The sequence below is a fragment of the Dipodomys spectabilis genome, unplaced genomic scaffold (genome assembly GCF_019054845.1).
Source record: "Dipodomys spectabilis isolate Male_0828 unplaced genomic scaffold, ASM1905484v1 ptg000157l, whole genome shotgun sequence".
NCBI lineage: Eukaryota > Metazoa > Chordata > Mammalia > Rodentia > Heteromyidae > Dipodomys > Dipodomys spectabilis.
In genome coordinates this window covers 24,723,814-24,748,970 of record NW_024870834.1, presented here as the reverse complement: position 1 = coordinate 24,748,970, position 25,157 = coordinate 24,723,814, and the positions used below count along the sequence as shown (strand labels likewise).

The 25,157-nt window shown below is 40.3% G+C and overlaps 1 protein-coding gene across 1 annotated transcript in view; it reads left to right on the top strand.

The window, feature by feature from the left end:
* Window positions 1-25,157, top strand: part of LOC122118876 (DNA repair protein RAD51 homolog 2-like) — a 161,714-nt gene that overhangs the window by 6,491 nt on the left and 130,066 nt on the right. Inside the window, exon 2 of the mRNA XM_042692845.1 lies at window positions 4,550-4,646. Within this exon, the coding sequence (XP_042548779.1) occupies window positions 4,550-4,646 (97 nt within the window). The remainder of the gene's footprint in view (window positions 1-4,549; window positions 4,647-25,157) is intronic.

Below are 25,157 nucleotides of genomic sequence, written 5' to 3'. Positions count from 1 at the left end.
CTCTTCAGCTCAAGGCTAGCCCTCTACCACTTGAGCCACAGTGCCACTTCCAGCTTTTTTTTTTCTCTTTTTGGTTATGTGGTGCTGAGGAATCGAACCCAGGGCCTCATGCATGCAAGGCAAGCGCTCTACACTGAGCCACCTTCCCAACCTCTAAAGGAAAAAAAATCTTAACCCCATATTCCTTTGGAAGGGGAGTATTAACAATGGGATTCAAGGTCTATGTGACATTGTGTGAGGGGCCATTTTACCTACAACTATAGCTCTACTTATCCTACTAAAAGGCAGTGCAAAGAAGTCTTGAGAGGAAATAGTCTCTCAATAAAACATTGAGTTAAGGGGCTGGGAAGGTAGCTCAGTGGTAGAGCACTCGCCTTGCATGCCTGAGGCCCTGGGTTCGATTCCTCAGCACCACATAAGCAAAAAGAAAAGAGCCGGAAGTGGCGCTGTGGCTCAAGTGGTAGAGTGCTAGCGTTGAGCTGAAGAGCTGAGGGACAGCACCCAGGCCCAGAGTTCAGGCCCCACCACCAGACCCAAAAAAAACCAAAAACCAAAAAAACATTGAGTTAAATCAGTGAACAACTTATAAGGCTTCTTATTCCCTCTAAACAATTCCCTCTCCATTTTTATTCTCTCTGAACAATTCTTATTTTTCTCTAAATGATTCATATTCCCTCTAAATAATAATTCTTATTCCCTCTAAACAATTTATAAGGCTTCTCATTCCCTCTACGAGGTAGATGGTATGTTTCCTGATGAGTAAGCTTCAAGCCAGGTTCTATTTCCTCCCGGCTTCTCATGTAATTGTGACCATTATAGAATGTATCTTTCCCATTGTCCAAGAGTCTCACTGTGGTGTTTGGATTTGTGGTCAATAGTAGTGGGGCTTGCTGTATGTTTTCAATTAGCCATACTTTTAAGGAAATGGCAAAAATAGCACATGTATTTTCAATTAAAATTTTATTGTTTTTAAAGATATAAACAGAAAATATTTGTGCTTTGTCTTTGAGCTCTAAGCTGTACAAAAGGGAAGCAGACCTCTTTTTATGATCTTTTGAAAATGAAAAATTTTTATTTTTTAAACTCGTTCTTGACCGAGATGTAAAAATATGACATTTGTCATTAATGAGGTATATGGTACCTCATTGATATGAAACAATATGACACAAATCAGTAAACAAAAGGCTTCAGAGCAACAAGACACAATGATGGAGGTCGCATTTACATAGGCTGAGTACAGTGGTGAGGACTAAGGTAATGTCCAGATCCTCACATCCCTGTAAGTTAAATGTTCCATGTAGTAAGGTTATGATACTTGCCAGAGATACACAGTTTGGAATGGTAGAGCCCAGAATCTGAACTCAGATCTGTCTGATTCCAAAGCCCTTATCCAAACCACTGTACAAACTGCTCTTGCACAAATGGAGTCCTGAGCATCAGAAACTCTGATCTTTCTAGCAGAGCAAGGCCAAGGGAGCCCCTCTGTGGTATCTGTCCGTCACAATTCATTTTCAGAAACCAGATAGTGTTAAGATTCTGTTTATAACTTGTAATTGTATTTTATGTTATTTTAAGAACATAGTTTTTGCATTTCCAGATTGCCTCCGAGAAAAACACATCTGTAGGCCTCTACCCAGGTCATGATTGTTTATAATCAATTCTTCTGTAAAATGTTTCCATTCTATCGTTTTTGTTGAACACAGATTTAGAAAACCACACAGTTCAGTAAGATGATGTGATTAACAAACCCTTGAATTGGTGCTATCTATGCCGTCAGTGATTTGGCTTTGATACTCATACCAGAAAGAAAGACAATTATTACCAAAACCACTTATGAGCTCCTTTTTCCATTGGAGAGTGAAAATGCTTTCTTTTTCACATGTTCTTCTTATTGAAGTAGGAATGATGGTGGGAAGTTTTCAAAGTTGCTTGGATCAAACCCAGGGCTTTATACGTGCTAGATAAGCATTCTTCCACTGAGCTATACCCTCATCCCAGAACAGGTATTTTTGGAGTCATCTGTAGTTTGTTTTAGGTTCTGGGGAATATCATCTTATTTGTTCTGTACAATAAAGCCATTATCTTAGTACATTATGGGACCAAAATAGATCTAAGTAGTTTAGTCTGTATCTTTCTAGAGAAGTCACACACTGCCTTGATGTCTCAATGTCCTTCATATACATGGTGCATGCTTTGATTTCCATGTTAAGCACTGTATTAGTTAAGTCTTTTTTTTTATGCTGTTAAAATATCACCAGAACTCATGAGCATTCTTGCCAAGCCATCGTAGAAGAATCCCATAAAAATTTATAGCTTACATATTTAAACTTTACAGAGTTTCACAATTTTTAATACTAGTACAGACAAATACACTATTTTGTTCTTTGTTAGGTAAGGCATATAATATTTTCAGAGCAATGTCAGTATCTTATTGACATTGTTTCCATCAATTACTATCTCTTTCTTACACAATTCCTTACTAATTAAAACTCTCCCAACTCCTTCTTTGGACCTTTAGGCTAAAATTGGTAGAAATGATCAGGTACCAAAATATTGCCCAGTCAGTGTAGAAATTATGATTGAGTGTCATATCATTAGAACTAATTATCTGGAGTATATGGCATATCTTGAAGGAAGTAATAACAACAATGGCTTCTATTTATTAAATATGTACTAAATGCCAGATACTTTGTTAATACTTCCTTAGTTGCTTCATCTAATACTCATAGTTCTATAAGAGAGACACTATCTTACCTATGGACACATATAACTTGAAGATTTAGTAATTTTCCCAAGGCACACAGTGTCAGTCAAGATTTGACCCGCCTTACATTAAACTGTGAAACTCATGCCCCATGTTATTAAGAGAAAGTTGAATACAAGACCTTAATCATACTCTTAAATATGAAGAATCATTTCTTTTTCTTTTTTCTTTTTTTGTCAATCATGGGGCTTGAACTCAGGGCCTGGGTATTGTCTCTGAGTTCTTTCACTCAAGGCTAATGCTCTACCACTTTGAGCCACAGCTCCATCTCTATTTTTTTAAGTGGTTAATTAGAGATAAGAGTCTCATGGAATTTCCTGCCCGGGCCAGCTTCGAACTGCAATCCTCAGATCTCAACCTCCTGAGTAGCTTGGATTACAGGCATGAGCCACCAGCACCTGGCTGAAGAGTCATTTCTTTAAAAAAGCAGGGTATTGGGTCATTCAAAGTCATTTTAACTGAAGACATATCCTATATGATTTTTACCATTCCAAAGGAAAATGATAGCAATTCAGAAGAACAGAAGGATGAGATTAGCAAATACTGAATGTGATCCTGTAATATTCCATTAGCATTGAAGATCAGCTGGAGACTCATGGGTCTTTAAGAGATTGTCTGTGCTGATAGAATACTTAATACTCCATTCTTAAACCTGGCCTTGCTATCCTGCTCCTCTCTCTTTCCATCCTCAATTAAGCTGCCATTTGTATAGGATTTATTATGTGCCACTGGTCCATTCGAGAGATAGTAACAGAGGGGTGGAAGAAAACTGGATCATAAAAAATGGAGCTTACTTCATTTTTGGCTTGTCAAAGGGGCAACCAAGTCATAGCTGACCCTGAGAACAGACAGAGATAACCCAACTACAGGTACATTCTAGGCACTGAATCTCACACCAAATGCTGACTGCCTTTGTCAGCAGTAGATGTTTTTTTCTGAGTGACCGAGATGTACAAACTATCCAAAATGAGTGTGGTGTGGAGTATGTCATATTTTTCCAGGGAAGAATCTGCATTTCCTCCTTCTCTTGGGCTTTTAAACAAAACGGTATAAATGCGGATTTTTAAGGAAAATAAAGTTTCTTGACCTATCAAAATGTGAAAATATTGTATGGCAGTAGACCGTGCGAGTTCATTTTAGAGTCCTTTCCAGGAATTTTGAGTGTTAGGAATGTTGTTTTATGTAAGTGGGATTATGTTAAATCATATTTTAAATGCCTAGTGAAATTTGGGACTCTTTATTCATTGTTTTCAAGTCAACTAATTTAAAAGAAGACTGTTACTTCTTTAGAGACATCTTACTTCTTTCACAAGCTTGGAAGTAGAACTCTGACATTTGTGGTAATAGGCGAAGAAACCACAAACATCCAGAGTTTAAATGATTGCTTTTAGTCAGCACTAGCAATATGATAGGCTGTGAATATATAATTTTGAAGTTAAAATTTGATAAGCGAAAGTATACATGGGCATCTTAAGTATAATTAACCCTCTGCTTCTTTAGCTAATATGATCCCACCTCCCAGTCCCAATTTTCTCTGCATTTAGGAAGAATTGATTAGCTATTTGAGCTCTGAAGAAAAGCCTGTTTTCTGGTCTCTGGGTTTTGAATAACTGATAGGCCTTGCCTGAAGATAAGCTGGTGAAAGTTAGAGCTGGGGTTTCCCTACCTGGGTACTTATCAGTCTTCTCCTAAACCACAGTCTGCCTTTTGAGAGCTCTAATAATTAATTTGGTCTTCTCTCTTATTCTTCTACCCTCCCCCTTCCTCCTCCCTGTCTGTTCACAGGTTATCTTGACGAATCAAATTACAACGCATCTGAGTGGAGCCCGTGCTGCTCAGGCAGACCTGGTGTCTCCCGCTGATGATTTGTCCCTGACGGAAGGTAAGAGATCTGTCCTGAAAGTTGACACTGACATACAGCCCCGCTGCCTCCCTGCCTCCTGTTGAGAGCTGAGAGATATGGCTAATGGGTGCTGGCCAGTGAAGCCCAGCCTGGGACCGGGACATATAGGCTTGGTTGCCTTTCAAGGCACTTGATCACTTGGCTCCCAAATCTCTTGTCCTGTCTCTGTAAGTGAGCTCCCTTTTCACATGAATGAGTCATCTTCACAGCATCCAGTATTTCCATCTGGAGAGAAGCTTGTCCAGCCTCTGTGGCTAGTCTCAGGTCCTTAGCATGAGCACTGACAAATTGCAAAATGACGGTTTCTGAGACTGATGCTCAAAGGCTGCCTTGACTAGTAGTTTGATAGCAGTTTAGCTGTTCATTTGTACCGAATACCTTTGAACTGACTAATGATGAACGCATGTGCTAGAGATGTGTCTCTTCTGATCAGCTTTATAGCAATAATAAGACCAAATCTCTTTCACAGTATTAAATCTGCAAATTTTGACCTACCTTCTCCTGCTAGCAAAGGTTAGGCTGGATATATTTGTGGTTGCAATGAGCCTTGTGTAGCTAGCTGGGGAGATTATATCAGCAAGCCAGAGGGTGGTTTTTACTTTTATTGTAAGTTCTTACTTGACATTTCTGAGTTCTTCTAGTTGTAGTTGAATTTCAGGAACAGTGCTATGGGCCTAAGTAGATGACCATAGTTCTTCAACACTCCTCTTCCCTTTCCCTTTCTAAGAATTGTTCAAAGTGGAACACAGAAAACTTTTAGACTTAGCAAGGCTCTTAAGTAACTCCCGGGTATTCCTCTGAGGATCAGCTTTGGTATATAGCTCCAAAAGTTGCAAGAACCATACCCTGCTATTTGATGGTGTCTCTCAGAGTGCAAACTAATGATATATTTGTAAAAGTTGTCAAATGCTTTATGCTTTCTCTTTCTAAATTCAGTGATGCATCCTCCTCCTGCCACCTGGGCTGAAAGTCTGAATCACACAGAATTTATACTTCCTCAAAACCTGCTTTCATTACCATGTCTGCCTTCATTTTTCTTTCCAAATATATCTCTACCCTGTCCCCCTGTTTTATAATTTATATTATGATCAACTTATTTATTAAACCCATAACTATCTCAATTCAATAAAATCTAAAAGACAATCCCAACTCAAGTCTCTGCCACTTCCAATTTGTCCCTACTTTCTCCTTCCAGCTTCTTTCTTTTGTGTCTCACTCCTATTTAAACCACTGGGAATTGTCTTCTCTGAAAATGAGCTAGAATGAATCAGATAGTATTTGAATACTCAGAGATTTAAGATTTGTTATAATCAGCCAGCATAGAAAAATTTACACCATGGCCTCAGAAATGCAAAAACTCAAGTGTTTTGCTTTTCTTTTGAGTAGACCAGTTTTCAGAACACCACTAGGTAAGTTTAATGCTTCTTAACACGTTAGAGTCTACCTTTTCCTTCCAGTTCATCCTGCTGATTCCTTAGGTGAAACTCCTATGCCAAGTGTGTCGGTCTTCTGCCTGCCCTCCTTACTCCTCTCCATGTGTCTAGATACAAATTAGTTTTTCCCTTTCCCAATTCTATGGCTTTTTTTTTTTTTTTTTGACATGGAAGCGTTTTAAAGACTGCCTCTTACGTGAAACCTTCTTGCCTCTACAGTTGGACTTGCTCCTCCTCTCTGGCTTCTCTACTTTTTCAGTTATATAAAGAAAATGTCCTGAAAAATTAACAACTTTTTATATTTTCTGACTAAGATGACAGATTTTTAAAGTCATAATTTACATTGTTTTTGGTGTTGTGTTGATGGTTTGCTCCTGTGGTACCAATGTTCTAGACACATTATAATCAGTAAATCAATACTAGATGACTATTATAGTACATACATTTGGAAGAACAATAACTATGTTAATTACATAAAACAATTAGGAACATCATTAAAAATGGTTATAATTATACACACTCGCGCGCATGCACGCACACACACATACACACAGATCTCTGAGGAGACTAGAAGAGAATATCTTACTTTTTTATTTCAAAGTCAAAAAGTCACTTTTCTTTGTCTTGACATCCTACTTTATCTTAAGCAAAGAAGATTTGCAAAACACACAAAATAAATGGCTCTGAATTCTAGTGTAACTGCTTTGAGAAAAATGATGAGGTTTTAACAAAGGGAGAGTTACCAGCTCAAAACAACTTTTCCTAATTACAACATCCAAGGGAAAATGCAATTAGTATTTCTAGATCTCTTTTTTGTACAACTAAACATGTAAAGAACAGAAGTATTTTTCTAAAAGTCTATAATGAAGCTACTTACCAGTGCAGTAAAGTAGACAAATGTGAGCTGCGGATATACCTGGTGGTTAACCATTTGCCTTGCATGCACAAGACCCTGGGTTTTATACCCAGCACTGAAAAAGAAAAGAAAAAAAGAACACACATTTCTGAGAACATTTATTCCCATTCAAGCTTATTGCAGTGGCTGAATGAAGTTACAGATATGAAGTATTCAAAACATAAATTGCCTTGTTTCAAACATTCATTGTATCAGTTTTGCCTATGATCTTGGGTTGACCTTTTAAGCATATTAGGCCTCAGTTTCTCTTAGGTTCAGTGTTAGGTTGGATCACTAAAAGATTGCTCAAGTCTTTTCCAGCTGACAGACTTACATTGTAAGGTGGGTCTGCACCCCAGGAGCACCCACCCCTGCATGGGGTTTATGTACTGATTTACAGAGGCCTGTAATAGATTTCAGCTGCAAAGCAGAGGACATTGCTTAAAACAGTTGTGGGGTGAGAACAAATGGTCAAGAGCAGCCAGCGAGAAAATGATCTGAGGTGACCTGAGAGGAGAGGACCCAGCAGGGGCTGATGCAGGAAAATGAACGCTCTTCTGCACTGACGCAAGTGACCTGGCCCAACTGAAAGATCTCTTCTACCCCAGCGGATCCTGTGCTATTAATATCTGCCAGCTGCAAGCCCAGAGCATCCCCTGCCGAGATCAAAGGAGCCCCTATCTTAGCTAGAACAAGGTCATCTGCACAGGGCTATAAAAGTGAGCCTGGGCTGGCTGCAGGGACATTTATGGGGGAGGAGAAGTCAGGAGATGGGGAGGTGCTCTCACGCTCCTTTAATCTCAGCTGACCAGCTGTTGCCCTCTCCGTGTTTGTAAGGTTGAGAGTTCTTTGTTTTTGTGTTGCTCTCCCTTCCCTTCTTTATTACATTTACAGCAGGGTTGTTGCTTAGATTAAGTAGACTCCATGCTCACTGCTTGAGTCCACTGTATGACTTCCTTCTTGGAGATTTCATCCACTGGAGTTTTCCAGCTCCTAAGCCGGAAAGCCACAAAAGTGAGATGTGAATTCAAGGCCAATGACTTGCTTGTGTCTTGAGAAAGGGACGAGGTAGCAATTTAATTTCCCTTATTTAGTTAATGCTGTTTATATATCATGTGCTTGTCAGTGTGTACCCTGCCTTTCACAAACTATCTCATTTATTTGGGAGAATGTAACTTTTAGAATTCATGAAACTTGACAAGAGTTACAAAGTCATCCATCCTAGTGTTTCTTATGCTCATTGGCTGACACATACCTGATTGTCTCTATGTTGGTCTGAGAGAGAAGCAAAGAGAACAAGAGAATGACAAGATCAGCAATGTACACATGGTGAGAAAGAGACTTCCATACACTAGGAAGGGGGGTGGGGAGGAGTTGTTACAGGTACACCAAAGTATCAAGATTAAAGTTTCTGAAGGTCCTTATAATTATGTTTAACCTAGGGCAGTATTAGTTACTCTTTTTTAATTTTTATTAATTTTTTGTTTATGTGGTACTAAGATATCGAACCCAGGGCTTCAGGCATGCTAAGCAAGCACTCTAGCACTACGCCATATTCCCAGTCCTATTAGTCACTCTTTACAAGAGAATTAAATCTCATCAGTAGCTGAATGCTCCTGATCTCCATACCCAACTCATCATCTTATAATATCACAGCTGAAGGAACTGAGTAATGTTCTTTTTGTCCACAGAAGAGATGGTTTTGTATTTTGCATTATTCTGAGGTAGCCACTGTGATTAAATACATTTTCTTCCATTTTTGTATTTTTGGCAAAAACACCAGTATATACATTATCCTGACAGTTGGTGATTAGTTTTGTGACAGTTCTGTTTCTTAGCCCTTTGCCACTTCTTCCTTGTGTCCATTTATGACCCTAAGGATTGTTGGAACCTCAATCACAGGGACCGCCTCCTTCCTACATTGACAGAGAAAAGATCTTGAGGCTACATCTACTAGAACACAGTTGGCAGGTGACATTGATGTATGGAGACAGTTGAGCCTTGTGCTTAATTGAAGCCTTGCTTAACCTAGACCTTTAGCTTTCTTCTTTTGATGATTTGGTATGGTCACAGTTACTTTCAGTGTGGTGACATGGTCCATACCAGCATCTGGCATGTTGATATTTTTATATTGATATTATCCATTTTTATAGACTAGAGTACGTGAAACCTAAAAATTAAAAGGTCAAGGAAAGAACATAAGGGGAAAAAAAGTTACTGCTTACTAGAACCCAGAGTGGTTTCTCCTTTTAGTGCTGGAATCCTTCCTTCCCAGCTAGAGTCAAGGGAGTTGATGGCTGATTTCATGTTCAAGAGAAAGTATTTTGGGATTCAAGTTCCCTAACAAGCCATCCCTGCAAAAAGCTGGAGACCATTTGAAAGATTATATGCAAGTGTGTGTGGCTTGTGTCTCTTTTAAAATAAATTCAGCAAGCAAGAGCAACACAGAATGGTTGGGGCAAATCAGGGACTCATGGTTGTGAAAGACGCAGACTTCAAAGTGTGGTATGATTTTCTGAGTTTTATTTCCACTCTTGCTTTCCAGCTGGATCTGCTCTGGATTTACTGCAGGATGTTTGAAAATGTGGCTCCCTGCTAATCTCAGACAGTTGCTATGATCAATGGTTTCTTGCGTTTCCGATAGAAAACATTGGTGTTTCTGCTTAAATTGTGTGTACTTTCAGCTTTATTATTTTAGTTGTGATTTATTGTTCTGCATTACCCCAAATTTGTAATCCATTAACCACAAACTTTTGGGTGGGTTGGTCAAGCTAGCAGAACTCTCTCCACACATTAGCTCCAAGACTCTTCAGAGCCAAAATCTTGAACTGAAAAAGTTCATTAGTTTGTGTGGAACATGGACAAATGGATATAGTTGAGACAGCTTGCAGAATCTAACTCCTGAGGGAAATGGTGCAGGTTGATTATAATTAGTGCTTTGAAAATACAAGATGTCACCATGTGACTACTAGGTTAATATTAACTACGATTCACATGATTAGCCTTAGCTGTTCCATCAGACTTTAAATGTTTAAAAATGATAAATTTCTTAATCCACCTCAAGCAACTGAAGCATGAAAGGAAGAAAGGATCGCTCAAAGGCCGCCCAGTGTGTGTGAGGCAGCAGTGTTAGGAACAGAAGTCAGAATGCTTTCCGTGAAATCTTAGATTTGCTGCTGCCTCTTAGAAACAAGTTTTGGATTAAAACAAACAAACAAGCACCTTTTAAAGACCTGGTGATCTTACAAGGTTTGATTCCAATGCCATAGACATATGTCAATGAACAAGGCTTTACATGCTTTCATTCACAAGGGGCATACCCGTTTACCCGTGCTCTTCTCTCCCTGGTATTCAAGAATCCCCAGCACTTGCAAAGTCCTGTATTACTTTTCAGAAAAAAAGGTCAAAGGCATCAAAAATGTGTGATGTTTGGTTAAAGAAAGTCTAAATATTATGTGAGGTGGGAGAGACTAGACTTGAGAGATGGGTACTGCCTCCAAATGTCAGAAAAATTATAAATCACAAGAGGGAGGGGAACTTGAGGACTTTCTGTAGGAAGGCTAGGGGGCAATATAATCATGGTTGAGGGATCCAAAGGAAAAAGGGAACATTAAAGTCAACCACCAAGAAGTGTTTCTTAGTCCTAAGTTCTGTTTTGCTAGGGTTAGTTCAACAAAGAAAGATAGGTTCGAAACATAGGTTGCATTGGAATCAATTTAGATGAGAGGCAGAGAATTTTCTTTGGTTAGCAGTTTTGGGGATAGTTTGTGTGAGGGCTGGGCTAGACATTTTGTTTTGTGACAGCCTCTTGCTATGTAACCTAGGCTGGCCTTGAACTTGAAATTCTCCTGCATCTGCCTCCAGGGTGCTGAGATTATAAGTATGGGTCACTACATCCTGCTCTGCGCAACACTTTTGGAAAGCTTTTTCTTCTCATTCTCAGACCTCTTTGCCATCTATAATTTACTCTGTTATTGTCATGAGCTGTTCCTGTTAAGGTCTTCCGCCAAGAAGTCCAGAAAACACCAAAGCTAGTTTCATTAGTTGTCTGGCTACAGAAGTGACAGAGCCAAAACATAATAGATGACGTGCCCTGAGTTGGCATGACCCCAGACAGAGGCTTTTAAGCTGGAAGGATTCTCTGAGAAAACACCCTTGATAGCCATCATCATAGAATTCTATACCAAGGGTGATAGGTCAGAGAGATTATAAAAAGGGGAAGAATAATGACTGTAGGTGTGGTACCTAGAGGCTAATTTGGTTTGTGTTGTAATTGGCATGTAATACTTTTAGAATGCATCTGTGCTGTTTACTGGGATTAGTCGGGGAGGAGTATAACATGGTCTGGCCAGCTATAATGGCCCAAGGATAGTCTCGCTGAGCTCTGACATGGGTTCTAATTTCCATCCTTTCTAAAGGCACATGCTCAAAAAAGACGGATGACCTTTCTAGATAGACTAGGGCTGTTCTTCTGGAGTGGTTATGTTTTTCTACTAGAAACTTTGTTCTAGTGGTTTCAAACTTTAGTATGCATCAGTGTTACCTGTAAGCCTTTTAAAATTACATATTCCTGGACTACTAGTCCAGGAATTTCAGTTGGTTTAGAAAGAAGCTAGAGAAGTTGATGATACTGCTGGCTGAGGGGCTATACATTAAAAAGCAATGTTTTATTCATTAACCCCTATCACATATAGCAAGACAAATGTGTCTCCATCTAAACTCTCTAAGAGACAAGATCTTAAGAGAGAAGACAAACATGCAGCATTTGGGATAGCCATTTGCCACTGTTGGGTTGCCAGTGATGTTTTCTGTATACTTGGTCTCAGGTCTTGAATAGAATAGTGAGGTTGGAAAACCCTTGATACCAAGAACAGAAAGCCACTGAAGTTCACTTTTTAAAAGACAGGTCTATTAATTAATAGTTGTATTTATGGAATATATATTATGTGCCTGATGTATAATAATATCAGTAACAAGAAAAGTAATAGTAGTAATAATAATAACTAGGAGAATCTAAGCTTCCTGGCAGTTATCATCTCTAGCAATAAATGAATGATACTCATCTTGTACTGGAATAGGGAACCAAGGGGACAAACTTTATTTTGTTAAAAAAATTACATACAAACATCTGAAGCTAGAAAAGTGTCCAAATAAGTTGAGCATGGTGATGTACAACTGTAATCCCAACACTCTGGAAGCTGACACAGGAGGATCACAAGTTTGAGACCAGCCTGGATTACAGAATAAGACCGTAAATATAAAATGAGCATTGAAATCTTCAAAGTGCTCAGGAAATAAATGTCAGGGAATGAGTGACTAGCAGAACCCAAGGGGTAGATCCAAGTTCAGCCAGGAAGAAATCCCATACTCCTTCAGATGTCACACTGGATCCTAAATGAAAGCAGAAACAGTAAGAAAATCCTATCTTCAGCATCATTAGAAGTAAGTTCCTTGAGGGTAGGACTTTTGTTTATGGCTAGATGCCCAGACCTACAATAGTACCCAGCAATAACAGTTACGCAGTAAATATTTGCTGAATGAATTAGACATCCACACCTAGGAAGGGGGCTGTTTAAGAATCATTTAAGGCTTTAGACCAGTATTTACCTAAAAGGCTTAAAACCACCATTGTAACTTTTGTCACTCAGGCATCAGAAGTGCTCCAAAATTCAATCTGCTTGAACTATCAAACCATGTGTGATGAATGACAAGTGGTGTGGGGAAAGGAAAGAACAGAAGCAAAAGCTCAGCTTTTGAATAGGAATTTCTTATTCACACAAAGGTGGTGACTGGGTGGTTCAATCTGCTACACGATAAGTACTTAACTTCTTAAAGCAATGATAACCTTATTTCAATACTTCTAAGGTCCATCAAGTTGTGTTTAAATTTTTAAATGTTATTTTAAGGGTGATATACAGAGGGGTTACAGTTACATACATAGTGAATACATTTCCTTTTGTCATAGAGTCTCAATGACTTTGCTGCCCAGGCTTTCTTGGAACTGTGATCTTTATCTCAGCCTCTCACAGAGCCAGGATGATAGGCACATACCACCATGCTCAGCTGTGGGTTAAGAAGGGATCTCATGAACTGCTCTGCCTGGACTAAGCATGAGCTACAGTCTTAGCATTCTCAGCCTCTCAAGGTTACAGGCATGAACCCCCAGCTCTTAGGTAGATAGTTCTTTTCTCTATCCGGAGGAGTGAGACTAAACCTAAATTTGAGCATTAGCTCTGCTTTTTCAATTGTTCATTCATTCATTTCTTCAGAAAAGAGCACCTATAATGCAAAACACTTGCTAGGTATTCAGGGGGCAATAAGGTCATATTAGACCTGGTCTCTGACCTCAAGAATATAAAGGCTAATTTTCATTGTCAGCTTGTCTAATTGGAACCCTAGATTTCTGCACACCATAATGAAAACTAAACCTTACATCTAAATTGGTCAGATGAGTTCTCTACAATGGGCATATAATAGGAAAAGATAAGAAAATAAGGACAGAAGATGAAGCTCATATACTTGCAGCAGATAAAGTCACATCATAGTACAGCACCTAGTAAATGGCTCTGGTAAGGGAAGCAGAATGTTAGTGTCAGAGACATTTACAGAAAGAAGTAGGCTCATGATGTTTTGTGATGGAAGATGTTAGTTCTATCAGGACAGAACTAAAGAGACTCTGTCTTGAATCACAGTTGTGTATTGCATATACTATGTCCTAGATATCAGCTAATAGACAACATTTGTTTCTGGTTAAACCCACTCAGAAACTGGCAGGCTGTGAGTCACTGCATGTTTCCTGAGAACTCATCAGGCTGGTCAAGGCAGGTTGGCATAGCTTTGCCTGTGTGGTGGGTGACCATTTTTCTTGGCCAGCTATTTGAGCACCAAATCAGATAAACTGTCCCTTGATTCTTAGGAACCTCACCTTGCTGAATTTTAGATTTGATGCGTGATCATTTCTCTTTATGATAATGTACAGATGAGCCAAGACTAGCATCATTTGTTCCCAATCTAAATTAGAATGAGCCCAGCTGGGAAGGTGGCTCAGTGGTAGAGTGCTTGCCTTGCATGCATGAGGCCCTGGGTTCGATTCCTCAGCACCACATAAGCAGAAAAAGCTGGAAGTGGTACTGTGGCTCAAGTGGTAGAGCACTAGCCTTGGGCTGAAGAGCTGAGGGACAGCGCCCAGGCCCAAAGTTCAGGCCCCATGACCGGACACCCCCAAAAAAACTTAGGAATAGAATGAGCCCAGTTCTACCACGGGTCATCATGTAAAATTCTTATGTGTGGCTATCTAGTTTGGAGGATTGCAGTGAGTATGACCCTCTGGTCTATTGATAAGCATTCTAAGTGTACCCATAGTTGGTACCACATGTTTGGGATAACTTAGTTGCATAGCCACAGTGAACTGACACTGGGAAGTACCTTGTGGAGAAAGACATGGGTGAATAGGTGCCGATTCATCCAGGACAGATTCTGATATGCCAGGAAATGGATTGCACCACTTGGAAAGAAATCTAGAAAGAGACTTAGAAGGAAGGAGGTGATTCTGTTGACCAATCTTTCTTGTTCAACACACTGTGGAGGGGGAACGAAACCCAGAAACTTACATGACAGTTCCTCTTGGATTGGATGAAAATATTGATTTTTTTCCCCCTAGCTGGAATTTGACAGGGTCAGTGCATGTCTGGGTTTTCAGTACTTAATACAGGGCCCTTTTGTCCTGGGAGGTGGCTGGACTGGTTTTTCCTCCAGGCAGGTGCACAGAGGGCATTTATTGTAGCCTGAAACACAAACACCGAGCCTCTAGGCCCTGATCCCCACACTCTCCAGCGTGGCTCAGGGAAATAAAGCGAACAATGACTCTTGCAACAGGCAAGTACTGTAAATGCCACTCCTGAATGAAATATTTCTGAAAACTTTGTATCCGTAACTTGATCGGCTCTTAAAACTTAATTATATGTCAGGGGAAAGGAAGCCATTGGCTCCTCCAGCTGTCCAGGTTGACGGAGAGCGCACAATGGCGCATATCCAATATTCAGCCTTACTTAGGTTAATCAGATTAATATCTCTTGAATTGAATTTACCCTTTGATACAGCGTCTTTCAGCTGCCTTGTTTCACATCTCAAATTCTGACAAAGCTGTGCGGCCTTTGAGTAATTTCCCTGAAATCTATATGCGGGAAGTCTGTGCTCTTTCGAGCACTTTTTTTGGAACTTGTACCAATTAAATCTGTTTCTGGCACACTTTTAATGGCATACTTTCCCCTGAGTCAACAACTGCTCCAAAATCTGAGGTCATTTGTTTAATTTAAAAGCAAAGGTTATGGAACAACCATTTCAGGCCTCACCAGCCAAGCTCCTGTGGCTTTGAAGGGGGGGGTGGGGTGGGGAGAGGGACAAGACTGGTGCGGGAGAGAGGCTAATAAACTGAATTTCTGACACACAAAATAAATTAATTACTGGGTGTCTGTTAAAAATTAGTATGAAACTGAGGTTGGCCCCCACCCTCTTTTCCCTTTCTCTTTAAACCCATCCTCAGCTTATAGAGCTTTTTACTGAGAAGGGAGGTTCATCCTCTTACTGTTGCTCTTGCAAAACAAACATCTGGACTGGATTTTTTGTCAGCTGGAGTCAAGAGAGAACTGTAAATGATGCAGTGATTTTTTTTTCATCCTTATTAAATTTATTTATAGCCAGTCTGTAGCCAGGAAACATGCTTGAGCTCTTGATTGGAGGTTCTCGAGGAATGTAGAATGGATGGCATTCCCCCCTGTTGTTTTCTAAATAATATCAAAGATACAATTGCATAATTCCCAACTTGGATTTTTACCCCCCTGAAAGACACTGCACTAGGACATTTTGTGCGTCAGAATTCTTCCATCGTATTAGCTTATCCAGGATGCCTTCCTTTCTGTCAGTGAGAGGAATGGAAATGTGACTGGCATAGGATTTCTAAAAAATTTTCAGTGATGAAGAGTGAGTTTCTCATTGCTTGAGAACTCAGATCCTGTTCCTACCTTTCCACTTAACCCCTTAAGTCTAAAGCTCCCAAATCTCAAAAACAAAAACTCATTTCCTCTTTTTTGAAGACAATGGAAGGCTCCCACAAAAGATGGTCTAACCTAACATACTTTGCTATGCCCTTAGACCTTATTACATAACAATGCCTTGGTGTTTATATAATCATCTAAGAAACAAAATTGCCTTGCAGACTAAGGTGAATGATCATTGCTTGAAGGCAATGATCTAGTACTATGATTTCAGAAGGTTCTCTAATTTTCTTGCACTGACAGTTATAGTGCTGTGAGTTTTGTTTTTTTTTTTTGTTTTTGTTTTTGTTTTTTTTTAAAGGATGAGGTGGCTGAGGTCACTTGGGAATGAGGTTTGATACCCACAGTCATTTTCTCCCCAGAAAAGAGACTGAAGAGACTGTTAAGCTTCCTGCCACCCAAATCAGTCATCCTCAGCGTGAACAATGGAGCTTAATGTTAGTCTCTGTTGTTATGAAAATGAATTAAAACCAAATGTATTTTCTATTGGAAAAGTTGCCATTGATGTCAGCTCATAGACAATCCTGAGAGGGTAGGCTTTTATGAAACAGAGGGAAATCTTTGCAGTGATATTGTAACCCCAGTTATTATAGCGTTCAGCCTACGAACTTACCTTTGATGAAACACCATTTGATTTGATAATGTTCACTTAAGGATGAACACTTCACAGTTAGTGGATTATTCATGCTCTTGTTTACAGATCGAGAAAGCTTTACTTAGAAAAGACTCTCGTGAACTACAAAGGCATAAGAGATAGTGCACATTCTCCACCAAAAGAGGCGCCTGTGTACACGGCTGTGATAGATGCCTTGGCAAGGGTGGTTGTTTGCTATTCACTTTCTGGTTCTTAAAGTAAAAGCTAACTCAATGGCACTGGTGCTGGAGTAAAATATACCACAGACAGATTGTATTCATCACTACCATGATTCAGAAGGGATCAGAAAACAGAGGCAGAGAGTAAAGAATGAATGATTCTTTTCAAGTAGGGAAGAGCAGACAGTCACAGAGGCGAACTGTAGGCAAAGGTAGAAGGCAGAGGATGAATCTGGCTAGATGTTAGGCACCACTGCATCTTCGAAGATCATGAGGCCAAATAGTCCCTGCTAGATTTAGATTTAGTCCTTTTGAGAAATGAAAATCACAGGACAGATAAAGAAAGCTTGGGACATGGTTTTAGACCCCTAGAATCTTCCACAATAATTTATCACAATGATGATGGTAATAACTTTCATTGTTTCCCTAAAGAAGCATCTGTAAACGCAGCGCTATTTGCTGCAAAGCACCTATGCTAATGATAGGGTTTAGTGTATCTGCCAAAGACGTGGGGGTGAGTGACAGTGAGTTGCTAGTATTGGACATGGACAGAGTTAGTTCCTCTAACCAACAGAAATGAACAGCGATGGGAAAAGTTGTTCTGGCTGTGATGCTTAGGGGATTTTACTAGAATGTCATGCTATTAGATAAGGAAGATACTTACACACCTGAGATGCTGTACATAAAGTAACTTGGCTCTACCTAGAGGAAACATGCTTAGATGAATACAGGAGACTTTTTTAGGGGAGATACCTGGGTTTGAGCTGATGCTTTTTCTATTGTTATCTCTTTTCATTCTTTATGCCTATTTTTTTTTGTTTTCACAAAGCCTATAAATCATGATATACAACATCAATCACAGTATTAGAGGAGCACCCCACATTGTTGTCAGGACCCCAATTACATGTGTGAGAGTGCTTGAGGTGGAACAAATCAGGCTAGCTATGAAGAGGTGCAAGGCGATCTTTTAAAAATGTAGATCACCATCCTCCACAAGTAAAGCTAATTTTTAAAAATCATATTGTTATTGTCTTTAGGTAGTTGTTGGAAGGGGTTACCATTCAACATGCCAGTTTGTAAGTACAATGCACCTTGACCGATATCTCCATCCCTTCCACCCCACAACTCCTCCCTCCCTTCAGTTTTCCTAGATCCATAGGACATGCATCAGTATCATGACAGCATTCTCCTCCCCACTTCCTCTCTGCGTTTGCCTCCCTGTCTCCCCTTAAAGCTCATTTTTCCAAAAGAAAATGAAACTCCACAAAGCATTGAACAATGTGTATGTGAACCAGTTCTAGACTTTTCTCTTGCTTGTTTTCAGTAGCCTTTTGAGGAGCCATTCCACCTCCTGTCTCATAAACCTTCCCCAGACATTGCAGGGATGGTAGGACAGCCTTTCCTAGCTCAGAGCTCCTGCCAGCTGCCATACAGCTTATGGACGATGAACCATTTAGACAATGGCCTTCCATTCGTTGCCTTATCGTCTCCCTTTAACCCATCCCTGTGTACCTTATTTTTTTATGTGAACATAACTAGTTCTCTCTAGAAAGTTTTTTGGGATAGAGGGATACAGAGTAGAATGCTGATGTCATTTCAGGTGGTCTAATAGCAGCTCAACGTGAGATCAAGTTCATCTGCTTGTTTTTTAGCTACAGGAAAAGGAAAACCCATAAAAATCATTTTGAATGACTACCCATAGGCACCTTTGTCTGAAGAGGAAATCATTGCAAGAAAATGAGACTTATAAAGATCATTTGGGAAGCAGGCAATGGCTATTTTAACAGCTTGCCATTTTGTCATATGTACATTCCTCCCCTAACTCCAATGTCTTGCAGATAGATAATGATAATGGTTTGCGTCAGAAGAACGTTCAGGAAAAAAGCCTTTTTTTTTTTTTTTTCACTTCAGGAAATCTGGGCCGTGTGCTTCTGCAACCAGTATAAATGACAATGCCACCAGTAGTAACTTAGCACACCCTGAGTTCTTGCTGTTATGAGGAGTTTGCGTTCTGATTTCAAAGCATATCCTGTTCCTATTGCACCCCAGCTACGATCTTAGCACACCATCATCATTGTCTCTCTCTCTCAGACCTGAAATAGCAGCAGTGCTGTTTGGAAGACTCCACATAGGTGTCATCCTTTGGGAAAGGAATGGGTTTAAAGAGAAGATAACAGGATAATTATTGTAATTATAATTATTCTACAATACAGTACTCAACAAATGAAGCAGACTGAAAGGCCACACTGCTATTTCGGTTCATGTTGCACTTATCAAAAAATACTATTTTGTTCATTTGGGGCAGGGAGAATGACAGGGTTCTGTATTAACAAAGGCCTGCATCTATATGGGATAGTAACATGGTGGAGGATAAATGGGTTTTGTTGTTGTTGTTGTTCTTTTTGTTTTGTTTTTGAGATAGTGGAGGTTCTAGCCATCTATATGGGATAGTAACATGGTGAAAGATAAATGTTTTTTTTTTTTTTGTTTGTTTTTTGGTCGGCCGTGGGGCTTGAACTCTGGGCCTAGGCGCTGTCCCTCAGCTCTTCAGCTCAAGGCGAGCGCTTTACCACTTGAGCTACAGCACCACTTCCGGTTTTCTGGTGGTTTTATTGGAGATAGGAGTCTCACGGTCTCTCCTGCCCGGGCTGGCTTTGAACCGCGATCCTCAGATCTCAGCCTCCTGAGTAGCTAGGATTACAGGCGTGAGCCACCAGCACCCGGCTATAAACGGGTTTTGTTGTTGTTCTTTTTGTTTTGTCTTTGAGATAATGGAGGTTCTAGCCATCCTTCCAGCCTTTTTTTGCTCTGTTGATTTTTGACACAAGGTCTTACTTTTTGCACAGACTAGGCTGTAACTATAACCTCTGCCTCCCACCCAGACTGGCCTCAATGGCCTTCTCAATCTCTGTCATGTTTATTTATTTATTTATTGTTGGTCATGGGGCTTGAAATATGGGCCTGGGCCCTGTCCCTGAGCTCTTCAGCTCAAGGTGAGCACTCTGACACTTGAGCCACAGCACCACTTCAATCTCTGTCTCTCTAGTATCTAGGATTACAAGCATCAGCTGCAGTGCTTAGCTTGTTTATATTTCTGTTGTTGTTGTTGATACCGGGGTTTGAACTCAAGGCCTTGTGCTTGCTTGGCTGGCACTCTACTACTTGAACCATGCCTCCACCCTGTCTTTTGCTGGTTGTGTTTAGAGATGGAGTCTTTAAGAGTTTTATGTCCCAACTGGCCATTCTCAGACTCCTGAGGTTTAGAGGCATGAGCCACCAGTGTCCCACATATTGTGTTTTAAAGAGTACTGGTGAAAGGTGTTATACCAGTGGGTAAATTATAAACACTGAATTATGAAGATTATTCAGTTAGTCTGAATTGACAGCACTTAAATGTGGAAATAGCAAAGTGCCCTGGAGCCTCCCAGTAGTCTTGAACTTGAATGTTCACAGCAGAATTTACAACAATGCACTTTCTGCTTACTTGCTGATTTCTGGGTGAAAATACATTTCAAACCAAAATTGGAGGAAAAGACTGTTGCTTTACCTGTATCAGCCATCAAGACAAGATTGGTAGGAAGGATGTGAATCCTCTCCAGTCTTAAACCTGTTGTCATCTTAGAGTGGCTGGGTCAATGGGTACAATTCTCCCAATGAGCCAAGGCAGCTGGATTTTAAGGGGTGGGGGCCAGGAACTAGCCTAACTCTGGTAATCACTCTAGTTCTCAACACCCAATTAAATGACAATGTCTCATTAGCAGTTCTTTTTCATAGTTTATATATTTTGCCAGCATAATTATCAAGCTTTTAGCATTTCTCTTTTCCACAGCTTGTACTGTTTGACTCACTTAATGATGTCATAGACTTTCTATGTAAAGAATTAGTGGAAGATTAAATGTTACTAAGAGCAATGTGAACAGTCTTAAAAGTATTAGGGAAGAAATGGCTTAGTATTAACCTTAGAAGAGAAGAATTAAGGACATTGAGCTATCTGTACAAAATGTCTTTGTTTTAACAAAGAAAAATATCCTTCAGTTGGGGTGTCCTGAGGAATCAAACCTGAGGGGCCAGGACCAAGTGCTTACATACTGGTTATACACTGCTGGTTTCCAGCTCTTGTGTACCAACCATTAAGTTATTATAGCTTTAAATGTATGTGGGTAGCCCGGTACTGGTGCTCATACCTGTAATCCTATGAGGCTGAGATTTGAGGATCACAGTTTGAAGCCAGTCTGGGGCAGAAAACTCCATGAGACTCCCATTCCCCAATTAACCAGCAAAAGATGGAAGTAGAGGGAGTGATTCAAGTAGTAGACCACCAATCTTGAGCAAAAACACAGGACAGCACTCAGGCTAAGTCCAAGTCCTAGTATAGGCATCAAAAAAAATTTTAATTGTATGGGGAAAGAGAAGGATATGAGTTTTGAGCTCTTTGCTGGTTTCTCATTCAAAACATTTAGTTCTGAGCAGCTGATGGCTTATACCTGGTTAATGTTGACATTGTGCATGGGAACCACACTGCATGTCTATGGGGCCTTCCCATCTGCCTCCTTTGTAAATCTCTCTTCCTTTCAGTGCCTCCAAATTTGGGCTCCTAAAGAGGAGTACAGCAGCTGAATGTCATTCTCTTGGGCCTTGGCCCAGGCATGCATCTTTCTGGGAGGATGACTGAATCCCATTCTTAAGTCTAAAGTTCCTCTTGATTAGCGGCTGCTTTTGTTTGTTGTTTTTAACGGCATCTCTGTCTTTCCTGGGTAGCTTACAGGGATGTGTTTGAGAGCCTCTTCCAGCTGGGAAGCTGCCCAGCTCCCACCAGCTGAGTTGGGGGGATGGCTTCCCTTTAGTTCCGCTGCCTGTGGACTACAAGGACTCCACTTCCAGCCTGGCCACAGTGGCCCTTGTCTCTCTGCAGTCTTGGCTCTGTGCTCTGGGTTTTCATTCTCCAGCCATCTGGGCATTTTGAGCACCCTTCTTATCTTAGTACCTTGGCACTCAGGACCACATGTCATACTAACATAGAGATGGAAACAAAGGAATCCTTCACCTCTGGCTTGCAATTCCCCTGGAAGCATCATAGGTTGAGTGACAGTCAGGGAGATTATGGACACTGTGCAGAGGTCTGCAGTGATGTAAATGGTTTTGCTGATAGAAGGGATACAGAATGGGGTAACAATGGCTAGGATTGTTCAGCACCAGGATTCTTAGGGCCTAGCTTCCTCCTTTTTTTTCTCTTGACTGTTCTATAATCTGGGAGGAAGGAGAATAAAGGCCTCTGTGGCCTCTGATTGCTGTAGTCTGTCTCTGCAGGCCTACATGCCTCAGCTTTGAGACTAGCAACTCTGTGTGTGTTCCAGGGGGACTGAATCTAAGTTCCTATTAAGAATTCTATGTGTAGCGCTAGTTTCTCAGGTTCCTCTTTCTACTTCCTCAACTGCTAATTTCAGCAGGTTTGGATCATGATCACTCTTCAAAGAAGCATTGGGAAAGATTAGTCTAAGAGTGCTGACAGCAAATTTACTAGAATTGTCCTGCCTAGAGGGAAAAAAATATTTGACCCGAGAACAGTTCCTTTGGCCCATTTACTTCCAATCTGAGTTGTCTGACATCCTTACCCCCAATCCCCTGATTCCTGAGCAGCACTCATTCTCATCCTTCACTCTACCCAGCCCTTTCTCAGAGGGGGGTCAACTAAGCATCAGCTAGTACTGGCAAAAAACCACTTCCATCAGACATCAGCAGTTTGAGGCTGCAGCCTCTTGAAAAGTAGACTTAAAGTGTTTACATCTTCTCAGATAATCTGAATACATTTAGTAGCTGAATATTTGTTCCCTGGCATTTGTTCATATATGAAAGCCAGAGCTTCCAAACTCCATTCTTTAAAGCAGTGTAATGTTAATAAGATGTCTCTTAGTTATAGAGCCAAAAGGTTATGCCACCTCACTTCAAAGGTTATTTATTTTGACACTAGTTGACATATAGACATGGAAAGTGAAAGATTCATTCAAGACCGTCCATTGAATTTTGATCCTCTGGTCCCTGTGACAGGCAATGATGGATGGTCACTTTCCTGTAGAGCATGGGACCAATTTAGCTGGACATATAAGTTCTAAATTATGGCTACAACTACCTACTCACTGCCTCCTCCATCCAGTTGCCAGAACCCAGGCAGTTCTCTGTCAGGGAAGCTAGGTGTGGGCTTACCAGACGGATTCTTAGTCTTCTTGTTTCAGTTGTGTATCTCAATCTTCATGTGAATATCAACTCTCCAGATGTAAAATTAACTCCTAGTTGGCTCAATTTCTGTATAAGGTTCACCTATTATCAGTGTCTGATCCTCTGTCTGGCAAACATGGAAGAAATAATGGAGTTCAGAGTACAAGAGTTTTGCTCCTGAAGCATAGGCATGACATGCTAGTCCTTTACATATTTTATTTTTTTTATCTTATTTTATTTTATTTTATTTTGTTTTTTGTCAGTCATGGGGCTTGAACTCAGGCCTGGTCACTACTCGACTGCTTGAGCTGCAGCACCACTTCTGGTTTTCTGGTGGTTAATTGGAGATAAGTGTCTCATGGACTTTACTGCCCAGGCTGGCTTTGAACTGTGATCCTCAGATCTCAGCCTCCTGAATAGCTAGGATTACAGGCGTGAGCCACCAGTGCCTGGCTCTTTACATATTTTAAAGTGAAGAAAGAATGTATATTTACTGTCATGAGTTGGCTCTACCACATGGCTTGAAATAAATGGCCATTTTATTTCCCATTAGGAGGAGAGACTTGGAGCAGCTTGGCAGTAGATCTGTGGCTGGATAATTGTTTGAAAAACTATAGCTTTCTGCCACATAGGAGAGTAAATGCCTGCCTTTGGTCAGAGCAAAGTAGGCTTCTTTTGGACTATCTGATTTTTGTAAAAGGCCCCATGTTGGGCCACATAGCAGTCTTTGCATGTGTTACACCTTGTTAATAGAGGACACCCTTTTCATGAGTGTAAACAATTAGCCTTGCCAGCATTTATGGTTCTTTAAACCCAAAGTAAAGCCTTGGTTTTACTTATATATTCTTATCAGTTGTCTTCGATTAAAACAAGTTATGTCTACGAGTGTTTAAAAAAAAAAGTCAGTATTAACTATAGCACTTCTAAATTATAACAGCACCATTGCGTTTTAGGTGGCATATCTTAAATTTAAGCATCATTTTCTCTAGAACAGTAACAAATAGAGTGTATACTGACTTATCATTTGTTTACATGCTACCTCACTAGATCAGATTAAGTACTGGTGCTATATTCTCCCATCTGTAAGATAGAAAGAATCAAAAATATCAAGTTCAACTTAGATGTCGGCATTCATACAAACTGAGCTACCAAAATGCTGCCTAGAGCTTTAAGTTCTGCTTTTTACCTACCCAAGGGAGTCTGAACAGTGTGTGATTTGGGCCAGAGTACAACAGGTCCATGGCCAGGTTGAGCCGGGCAAACAAATGGAATGAGTTCCAGTTTACCAAGCTGGCACACATTAGGTACTGGTCAAGGAAGTATTTTTCAAATCAAGGGGGGGGGGGGGGGAAGGAGACTATTAAAAATCCATTCCTGCTTTGATAGTGGCCTTTGGAGATACTGTTATAATTTGAAAACATTCCCATGGCAAGCCTAGGGAGAGGTCTTACTTTAGCCAACATGCAACATTAGGCAGGAGAAACAAGGCCTTTCTGGCTGGGTTGACCCGTGGGTGGACCCTTTTCCACATGTTTCTAATTAGAAATTCAAGAAAGGATAGATATTCTGTGGCAACTCTCCTTTCCTTCTCTGCTTGGAGACAGAACAACAGGGCCTTTGTGGTGACCTTTTGCAGAGCTGTTTACGTTTGGTGACCTGCCTAAGCACTCCCACCAGAGTGGGTGCACCTCCAGGCTAACGAGGAACAGCCATGATATCTGTTACTAGCGTAGACCGTGTAGGTCAAAACAAAAACTAAGAGGATTCCCTGTTGTTGAGACTGTGTTAATTTTTTTTTATAGATTTATGGAGGTATAAATTACATACCATAAAAAAATCAATGATTTTTTAATAGATTTATGGAGCTGGGTCACCATCGCTACGTTCCAGTTTTAGAATTTTGGTTAGACTTCAAAAACACCAAAAATGATCCTAAATGAAATGTACTTTGTGCCATAGGGCAAAATCAATTGGTTGAGGCTATCTTGGGTAGGCAAGAGGCCACCTAAGAAATGATTTGAGACAACTAGTCTCAAGTTTCTCAGAGTACCTGAGGTTTGAGATTAGCATTTATATATAGGAA